The 10,492-nt window shown below is 47.8% G+C and overlaps 1 protein-coding gene across 2 annotated transcripts; it reads left to right on the forward strand.

Moving 5' to 3' along the window:
• The first annotated feature begins 2,792 nt into the window (after window positions 1-2,792).
• On the forward strand, window positions 2,793-9,848 carry TMEM74 (transmembrane protein 74). Of its 2 annotated transcripts, none has more exons than XM_083825213.1 (2): window positions 2,793-3,078; window positions 3,885-9,848. In XM_083825213.1, the coding sequence occupies exon 2, from the start codon at window positions 4,091-4,093 to the stop codon at window positions 5,027-5,029; it is 939 nt and encodes a 312-aa protein (XP_083681339.1). In that variant the 5' UTR covers window positions 2,793-3,078; window positions 3,885-4,090; the 3' UTR covers window positions 5,030-9,848. The 2 variants fall into 2 exon arrangements, with proteins under 2 accessions (XP_083681339.1, XP_083681340.1); XM_083825214.1 differs by having other exon boundaries at window positions 3,933-9,848.
• Window positions 9,849-10,492: the final 644 nt, after the last annotated feature.

The raw sequence follows: 10,492 nt of genomic DNA on the forward strand, positions 1-10,492 counted from the left end.
TATATAAAAGCTTAACTTTTCCTCTTCATTCACTTCTATTACCTTTGTTATTTTTCACAGACCTGTACACAGGTCCATATATTTCCTTCACAGGTTTTAAATTTTCCTGCAGCCCTTTGTTATTGTCTTCCTAGCCAATGTATTTTATTCAGCATTAAGATCTATTCATGTGAAAATGGAAAGTTTATGCAATAGTCTCCCTAGTCTTCTCTGAATATATTGTGCTCTGAGCCACACTGGCCATAGTGCACCTTATAGAGGCTACGCAGCCTTGCAGCACTTGCATGGGGACTGCTGGAAACCCGAGGTCCTGTGACTATGTGGGATGAGCAACTGAAGATTCTGCGAACATAAGAGCACCAAAGGACTCCCCGTACATGTTATTAGCTGAAAGTTAGGGATACAAAGGAAAAAAAGTAGATGGGGGAATGCTTCACTGAGGAACCCATCCAGCACTTGAAAATTACCTGGACTGGTAAGAGCAAGCAGAATATTTCTAAACCCATCCTTCATCACCCCATGATGGGATGCATCACTCAGAAAATTGGTTCCAGTTTTGCCTGTTTTCCCTGATTTATTCAGGGCTCATGTAGCCCTTAGCAAGGCTACAAATACAAACATGGATGGAGTGAATCAGCTTTTAGATCCTCAGAAGCCTTCTTCCAGTCTTACACTGAGCACAGCTTGCCCAGAACAGAAAAGTCATCCACCTCTAGTTCAGAGACTCATTTATAGATGGGACAACTGGAAGAGAGCTCCCAAGCAAGTCTAGAGCATGGTTTAGATTCAGCCCCATACATCCAAACTGAGACACCTTTATCAGTCTGCTGTCACATCCCATACCATCACTGTGTTCCTACCACAGCAAAGTTCAGTTTCTGAAAAGACTTTATGATGTGGTAGGCTGCAACAGAGAGAACAAGGCTCATCAACGCTGACAGTCTATTCCAGTCTTTTATTCCTGTCCCATTGTGTGTCCATCACTCCGTTTTTTAGCTCTATGTGGCCATTTTTTTCCGTGACAAATGTTCTTACTTCCTGCCCTTGCTTGATTAATCTTTTCACCAGCTGTATTTGTGTTTGCAGAGTATGTGTTGCTATGCATTCATCTTACCACCTCCACACCTCAGAGCTTTGGCAACAATCACTTACATTCTTTAAGCAAAAATGCTGTTAACTCTTTGCATCCGAAGGAAGAAAAAGAAACGTCAGGACTATGGAGTGTGATTAGACAATGATTTTGCTACAGTCGCTGTAGGTGGCAAATGAGATACAGCATCACCTAGGAAGTTGTAAAAGACTAACCAACGTTTGGACTGACAGAGTCGTGGTTCCCTCTCCGTTTGCTCCTCACTTTGCAGAACCATAATTATTAGCAACAAATTAATATACGTGCCCAGTACAAACTGGCACACAATGGGAGGGAGAGTGGGTGGCTGCTCAGCAAGAGGTTTGTGTGGGGGTAAATAACAAATAACTGCAGTTCTAGCAAGTGCTTGAGAATAAGTGCTGTAGCTCACCGGTTTTGAAGGCTCAATGACATGGCCATTTGTTGTGCTCTGACAACAATTTCCTGCCTTTGTATCCGCTGTCGGGAAGAAACTGCCCACCCAAGGCCTTGGCAGATAGTGCTGAGGCCCAGGAGAGGTGCCTGTGTTCTTCCAGGCTGCTTTACCGGGGCCAAACACCAAGCTTTCTCCTGTCAGTCGCTTAATTAAGACTTGTCTGTCAGATGTGGCAGGTGCAGCCTGCTGTATGTTCCTGTCCTGCTGTTTCCCAAATGGAAATGTGCTGTAGCCTTAAAGAGTGTTTGATTCTGGGTTTGCTTTTGCTTTAAAGTATTTGAACAATTTGTAGATCAGCTTGTTTGTTTGTTTCTTTGAGTGGGTTTTATTTGCTTCTTTCTATTTATCTCAAAGAGGGTGTTACAAAAAGCTCCAAGGACAGTCTGCACTCTTTTCCCCATTCCATAGTTTTCTCCTTACAATTTTTCTTCAAAGAACAGATAATACAGCATTCAACGCATTGAAACTGTGCTCTGCTAATGGAAACATGGCCTGGAGCTGCTTCAAAGCCATGGTCCAAGCAAGTCCAAAGCATTGAGCTGTCTCAGACGGGCACTGCGGAAAAATTCTTCTGCGGGAGTCTCCCGTTATTGCCGTGTCCTGATTGACATTCATGAGGGTTATTGCCACAAAGATTAGAATATTCTGTGCTGGGTCTTTTGAGTGTCGTCTGGATTTGTCCTCAAAACATTGGTTTCTTTCCCTAATAGAGTGTTTCAGAACTGGCAGAGTCATTACACAGAATTGTCCTGTTCCCTTGTGCTGGGACAACTCCTTGACACAGTCTGTCCTCTTTCCTGACTGCGGTGGTTTCTTCCCAGCTTGCTTTCCCACTTCTGCCCCTGCTTTCCTCCCCGGTAGCCAGGGACGCTGATGCTGCTCCCCTCCTCTTCCTATGGACCCCCTCATTTCGGCTCCACACCCAAAGTCCCTCCTTCCACACCCCCCAGAGCCCGGTCTCCTCCGATAAATCTTCATCTCGGCTCCACAGTTTATTTTCACATCCCAGTTCATCACTTCAGAGAAGGCACTGACAAGAAAAGTCAGCAAAGCTCCACGCCAACCGGCCACTATTTTTACCGTGTCTTTTGGCAGCAGGGTTTTTAATGTTCCCTTTATGCCTGCCACACAAAGCGCGTAACGGCGGGTGGCGAGCCTGATATTTCCCTGAGATTTCTCTGCAAGCCTGGCAGCGCTGAGAACGTTTCTCCAGGTCTCACCCCTCGCCACGCCGTGACCATTCGTGAAAGCATCGTTACCACCCAGCTGCTTAGCGGAACACCACCCCGTGCGTGCTGACACCCGCAGCGGGCATCCTCGAGGGATGCACACCGCTTCCTCTGGGGAACCAGGCGGGTGTGCGGAAAGGGGGGGCTGCCAGGCCAGGCCCCCCCCGCTCCCCCCGGCTGCGGACTACAACTCCCAGCGTGCCGCAGCCGCCGCCCGCCCGCCTCCTCTGGGCTCGGCGCTGCCCGGCTCGGCTCGGCTCGGCGCTGCCGGTGGCCGCGGCGGGGTAGGTGGCGTGCGAGCCCCGGGTGTGCGTGTGCGAGCCGCGGGTGTGCGTGTGCGAGCCCCGGGTGTGCGTGTGTCCGCCGCGCCCCGCCAGCCTTGCCCCGCACGTGGGGTGCCGCGGGTGCCGCGCATCCCCCCGGCGGTGCGGGCTCGGCGCCGGGGGTGCGGGGAGTTGGGCTCCGAGGGGGGCGATAGCGAATGAATTGCGGACCGGGAGCAGTAGCCGCCCTTGAGCCCTCGGTCTTCGAGGCGGAATTGCATTCCCAAAGCTCTTCGTCAAACGGGAGATCCGCTGTAGGAAAAGCGCTGCTTTTCCCCCAGGATTATCAGATTTCCACCGGAGAATGCAGATCCTGGATTAGGGGGCTGCGTGGGATTTGAGTGTTTCTTTCTAATTAGTCTGCGTGTCTGCGGTTAAAATCCTTAATTCGGAGAGGGGAAGTTACTTGCTGCTGAAAAAAATAGATGCCTTTTTTTTTTTTTTTTTTTCCCCTGACATTTTCCGCAGTTGTTTGGGTTACCCCGTGCTCTGTGGATGACTTACTGCCTTAATTGGATATCGGTGTCAAAGGTTGATTAGGCTCCCTAATAGATTTTGGATCTGCAAGAGGATTGCAGTTTTAAGTTCGTGGTTAAAACAATTGTGTTTGTCATCTCCCCTCGAGCAGTTGGGAGGGAGACTGATGTATTATATTTGTGTTATCTGCTCTTCGGTTTATTAACGTACCATCAGGAGGTTGTCGGGCTTGGCTATGTTGTTGTTTTGTTTGTGTTTTTTTTTTTTTCCCTTTGCTATTTCATTTGCAGACTGAAAAGAAATGAACGTCAGAGGGGATTTGTTTAATCATTTAACAGCTGACACAAGCCATGTCCCTAACAAAACGTTGCTGAAAGAGTAGAAGATTTCTGGGATACGGCGGCTCCGGTACCATGAAACCGCTCCAGCGAGTCAGGGGCAGCGCCTGCTGAAGGATGCAGTAACCCAGGAGTCCAGGCTCGCCGGGACGAGGCCGATGGCTTGCATGGAGCTTCTCTACCTGGCCGAGGAGAGCAGGCAGGGGTCCCTGGGCACTGCTGCGGGCTGGAGCCTGCCTTCCTCTCCCTACGAGCAGCAGCAGCAGCATGAGGGAGGTGAGGTGGACCCCAGAGCAGCCTCTGCTGTGTCAGCCCTGCATTGCAAGCCCTCAGAGAAGGGTCCCATGGCAGAGCCCACCCCGGTTCCCTTGTCCTCTGCCTCGGGCCCCTCGCCCTGGGAGCACCCAGCACCCCCCGGCACCTCCCAGCCTTGCCACCTGCCCGAGAGCTTCCCGGGGGAAGAGGACGTGGGGAAGAAGAAAGCCTGCTGCTGTGCCCAGGAACTCGAGACGTCATTCACCTACGTGGATGAAAATGTGAACCTGGAGCACGCAAGAAGTCCCCCTAGTCCAACAGGCTGTCGGGATGCTCCTCAGCAGCGCTCCTGCCGGGAGCTGCCGCCCGAGTGGGTGCACGATTCCCCTTCCCTGGTCTCCGAGGAGGATGACACGGCCTCGGAGGCGGCAGCTGGGAAATCTGTGGACTACGGGTTCATTAGTGCCATTTTGTTCCTCGTTAGCGGGATTTTGCTGGTGATCATTTCCTATGTGGTACCCAGAGACGTGACTGTGGATCCCAACACGGTGGCTGCCCGGGAGATGGAGAGACTGGAGAACGAGAGCGCCAGGATCGGGGCTCACTTGGACCGCTGTGTGATCGCCGGGCTGTGTCTCTTAACCCTGGGGGGAGTGGTGCTCTCCAGCCTGCTGATGATGTCCATGTGGAAAGGGGAGCTTTACCGGAGGAGCAGGTTTGCATCCTCCAAGGAGTCTGCAAAGCTCTATGGGTCTTTCAATTTCAGAATGAAGTCTGGTGCAAATGATAACATGCTCGAGCTGTCGTTAGTTGAGGAAGATGTGCTTGCCGTAGATAATTAGAGTGGTCATGAGTTTTTAAGGCAGCGTTTCTACGAGAAAACATGTTTCATTAAAGAAAACAGATGTGGCTAAAGATAGCTGGTGATGCGTTTATTTGTCTGACAAGAACGTTTTTTTCTTAAGCTCTATAATCGAATGTTAACAGTATATGAGCACTTGTTGTAAAGGGAAAACATGCCAGAGAAAATGCAATTGATATGAAATAATGAAAACCACTGAATAAAAAGAGATTTGTGGTGAGTAGGTTCTGTAGGTGACTCCTTTATCCTAACATAAAACATTCCTTTGGTGTCTTGCCTATATAATTTTCTTATTACTCCCATACAGAACAGGAGTGACCTTGACACCTTGGAAGCTGTTAATTGTTGCAGTCTTCAGAGGGATTATTAACAGCCTACTTGATGTCATGTTAAAAAGCAGGACCAATAATCAAATAGCAAGGCTGATGTTTAATTAAGAGAGATGCTTTTTTATCCTTTAATTTTAAGCTGATCCCTTACTTTCTATGAATGAGACCTAATGGAAAAAAAGACCACTTGTTCATGACTTACCACAAATCTCCCGTATTTTCAGACAATGGTACAATTAGTGGTGATTATTTAAAATATAAAGATAAGAGGCAAAGGGCAGGGAACCATATGGCTCATGATGGTATTGGTGGGAGACAAAAGGTTCTTTCAACTTGAGGTCAGTGGTTCCATTTCAGTTCAGATTAGCCATGATTGATAGTCATTAACTTCTGATAGCTATAGCGGCCCATATGAAAGAAGTTTAGTTCCTGGTGGACAGATGTCTTTGTATGAAAACTGCCATAACTTGAATTAACTGACCTCTTGTTTGGAGTCTCAAAAGACCCAAAGAGTAAAAAAGCATCAGGATGCAGAGGCTGAACACTTCTCCTTCAGTATGGATGCCAGAAGAAATTCAAGCTCAGCTGAAGGGCTTTGCTTATACTGGGCCTGTCTGCATCACACTAGTCCTTTTGAAACTTCATTTTTATGTCACTAGGCTGCCAGCCTTCTCATAACTGGAAAGAAAAGGTCAGGAAGGAGCTTCTGGGGCTCGTTCATTATAAACCAAATTATTTATAAAAAATAAATTGTCAGGAAATACAAAGGTTAAATATCAGACAGGTGGACTGTCTGACATGGGACTTAGTTAACACAGAGGATGATCAAGAATACATGATGCTATTTTTCACAGCTACATAGCAAGGTAGCCAAAAACCTGTACTGCTGATGGTATTTACTTTAGTATCAGCCTGTTTGTTTGGAGCATTAAAGTGGTGTTCTTGTGATGCTGGGAAAAACAATAAGGCACTGCAATATGCACTGCTGTCATTTCTCAGTGAACAGTGGTTAGTATTATATATGTCCTAGACCCTGCCAAAGCCAAACATGAGTGAAGAGCTCTGTCTGTACAGACCCTGGCTGCAGAGTCATAGTAGAAACACTTGTTTCACTGTCACAGCCTTGTCAGTCATGGTTAAATCTCAAATATGGGGAATATCAAATCTTTTATGAATGAGACTTTTTCTTTCCTGCTGTGACATATCTGAGAACAATCTTAGGAAGGAGTGGCAACATGAGGTTCAGAATACAAAAAATCCTCCTGCTCAGGTGGTGCTGGGACCTGGTGTTTCTGACATCGCTTTCTCCCAATTACAACTCCCAGGGCTTCTGGGTTTCCTTCTCAGTCTAGTGTGACTGGTGGAGATCGTGAACACTGCCCTGCTCTTTTTTTTGGGAGGACAGCCTGATGTGAGGGTTGGAGCACACTGGCTGGTGTGACTCAGAGCAGCGAGAGGAAAAGCTGTATTTTATACCTGAATGAGACTGTTTACGGTCCCTTCCCAGTCCTCATTATGTGTGCCGGGGGACCACCTGTTTTCTGTCTTCTGTGTCTTAATTGTGCCCCAAATTACTGGATATCCAAAAAATTGGATTTTTCAGTCTGCAGAAATTACACGAGTGGCAGGTGGAAATGTGGGGTCCTCATGCAGAAAAAGACCGAACACTGTTCTGCCACCTTGTTCCTCAAGCCCTCTTTGTTTGCGTCAGGAGGCACGTGCCACACCTGTGCCTGGCACTCGCCTGTGTTCAGTCCCTCGTGCTCGCTGGTCATGGGTGCTCGTGTAGGTGCCCTCGACAGAGAGCTGGAGAACCTGTGCTGCTCCAGGTTCATGCCTTTGGTTGCTGTAAATAGCGTGATGTTGTATCAGGTTTTAACTTTGGCCCTGTGAAAGAGATGCTACTTAAATGTTATCTGTTCTAACTCCTGCTTTAGTTCAGTGTTAGCTGGCAATTAAAGGAGCAGCCTTATTCAGCAGTACTACTGCCTAGTAGATGTTATTACCAGTTACATCATGATATAGAGCATGTCTGAGGGCAGGAACTCACAGTGGCCAGCATTTCAGCAGTCATTTTGGGAGAGCTTACGTCCCTCTGGGTGTGTCATCAGGGATTCAGGACTGAATTTCTAGGGTGAAAAAGAAGAGCTTACATATGTAAGGAGAAACCTTCAGCCCGTTGGGATCAGTGAGAATATGGAGCAAAATAGCCCAAGAATTAAGACATGGAGGAGGAAGGCTCCCCATTAGCTGCCCTTTGCCTGCTCCCGGGTATGAGGACACTGCCTGCAGGGCCTGTTAACACCACCTGAGGTGGGGTCAGCGCTGCTGCCTGCCCTGGTGCTAGGACAGGAACCGATGCCGTGACCTCCAAAAGTGCAGGGGAGGCTGTGCCAAGCAGGAGGGCAGACGGTGCCTGGCCAAGGGCAGCAGACATTGTGGGGCAGAGGATGGATGTAATGGGGGGCAAAAACCCTTTCATCGCTCCCCACCCCTAACGGGAAACGTACTTGGCAGAAGCTCTAAAACTGAGGCTGAGTTTTGAGAGCCATTATTTTTATTTTTTAATGATACATATCCATAAAATTGAAGTACATTCCAGAATTGTAGAAAGATGACAGCTAACACTGTAAGGATCACAGATTTCTTGTAGGAACCATGGCATGCCTTAATGCTGGTTATTAGCACTAGAAAAGAGCGTGTTCCCCAGACTGTCAGTATATTATTATCAAGTGAGAAGTTTTCTGACACTTTGTAAAATGCCTGTCACAGATCATAAGCCTGCAATACCTAAATGAACCCTCAAATTTTCCCTGAGCATTTTAAGGAAACGTAAGTCAACCTAATAATCTAAATATACACCACAGAGGTGTAAGGAATAATAATAATAAAGCAGAACTAATGCAGTTTCTTTATTTTGGTGTTAAAGTGTGCTACAAAAGAAGTGAAGGCAGGCCTTTAAAGGACAGAGTGCAGGAGTTCAGCAGATAAAACTCTCAGGACATTTCTCTGATCACCAAACAAACGAGAAGGCTGTGTGGGTTGGTGGTGTGATGTAAAACCTCTGGACTCTCAGGTTCTAATGATGTACAGTGCAAGAGAAACCAAAATGCTTGTTGTCTGGTGGTTGGTTGTGGGAAGTGAATGTATTAGTCCGCTGCCTGGTGGATGAGTGTCCACATTATCCCGGTCACAAATGGCAGTACCAAAGGCTGAGGCCAAGGGAGATTAATTGCCTGCTCATACACCCTAGCAATTTGATTTCCCCTTCTCAAAATGTAAATGCTTTAAGGGTACAAGTGTGAGGAAAGTTGTATTTTTCCATCACCTCGGCTAAACTTTTTGCATGGATCAATGGAGGGCTGTGAATTTTGGGGCATACCAGGTGGGTGTTAGGTACCCCTTGGAGCACCCTGGAAACAAACCATGATTCGTGCCGGGGGAGGAACAGTCTATTCCTGACTGACCCTCACAGCAAAATGTGACGTTTGCCCATTTTCTACCTCATGACGTGTCAGCGGGGGCTGCCAGCCCCTAGGGCCGGGCTCTGCCCCGGCCTCTGCCTCCCCACCGAGGGAACGCGAGGCCTTGGCCGGGGCTTCTCCCTGTACCCTGTGCTGCTGAAACAGCTCCCCGGGGACCGGTTTTCTCAGTTTCTTTTTCTCAGTCAGAAATTTGTGACAGAGGCTGGGCCATTTGGGAACTGCTGAGAGCTGTGCCGTGGGACTCTGCCACCCAGAGAGGTCCGTGGTGAGGCACCCAGCCTGGCTCCGGCCCAGCCGGCCTCGCCTCCGCCCTGCCAGCCCGAGGCCTGACCCGCAGCAGGGAAACCCGAAACTCTCTCCTAGGAAGCTATGCTGGGTTGTCGCTGGTTTTGATATGTTTACAGTTTTTTAATCTTTGTAATTCTTTTAAAAATCTGTCTGTAATGAATATCGAGTTTACTGACTGGGAAAGCAATGGCTTTAATCTTGTAAAACTCCTTTTTGACCCACGCAAGGGTGAAACATCACAGTTCATCGTGAGCTTTTCGATTGTGCGTTTGATGCCTTATTATAATAGCAACAGCGTTCTGTACAGATTAAAAAATAAAAATCTGTAAAGCTGATCTCTGGTGCCGTGGTTGTCTTTGCCCTTTACTGAGCTGCTGATCACAGTCAGAAAGTGCCAAATGATGCAGGCTTTAAAACTTCACTACACAGGTGTCCCACCTAACTCTATATTTCCAAAAAATAGAGAGGAGGGGGCAGCTGGGGCTGTGCAAGCAGGTGGCTGGGGAAACTGAGGCAGTAAGTGGGTGTTGAGCCCCTGCCTGCCATACCCATGCACTATGCAACGTTGGGACCATGTCCTCGCCCCAGCCATGCCGCGGCTTGCTCCTGGCTTGTGCTTTTTGTTTTTCCCAAAAGCCCAGCGCATGCCAGCTCAGCACCTCACCCGCACTTGCCAGCCTCTGCTCCCACCCAAATGCAGTACGAGTGTATGGCATGCAGGTCATGCCTTGCAATGTTGTTTTTCATATTCTGTGTGACAGGACCGGACCTCTCCCTGCTGCTGTCAAAGCGTGCGTGGGAGCGCCGCCGGTGAGTCTGGATTCAGGTTGGAGCAGGGGCTGTCTGGATCTGTTAGGAGTTTCCAGAGTTCCTGGTGCATTAGGGCCCCTATTCCCCATTTGAGTTTCAGGCTGTTGCTGCCATAACAGTAATAAATGTGTCCCCGAGGTAACTAAATTGACTGCAGTAAATTGCACTTGTGCCAGATATAGCCTATGGTGTACAACCCATGGTTATTAAGAGGTTAAGAGAGTAGGTCTATTTATAGATATGACAATCCATCAGCTTAAAGATCTGGGAGGCTTTCTAACTGAAAGCAAACATTAAATTCTTTGTTACTTGTTTTTACAGGATTCTTTTTAATCTTATCTTTTTACACGTTGAAGGAATCATCATCATATATAGTATGTACAAGGACTTCTTTTCGCTTGAGCATAAGTCCTGGCAAGGTCAAGAATCCTGGAAACGACAAGATTGATTCTTTGATTTTTCTTACCAGCTTAAATGAAATTGTGGCTATTATACATTTGAATAAAACCAGACAAGTCAAGAATCTCTTTG

This window comes from Anser anser (assembly GCF_964211835.1).
Source record: "Anser anser genome assembly, chromosome: 2".
Taxonomy (NCBI): Eukaryota; Metazoa; Chordata; class Aves; order Anseriformes; family Anatidae; genus Anser; species Anser anser.

Coding starts and splice junctions, on each gene's coding strand:
- TMEM74 (XM_083825213.1), top strand. CDS start 4,091: ATGGCTTGCATGGAGCTTCTCTACCTGGCCGAGGAGAGCAGGCAGGGG.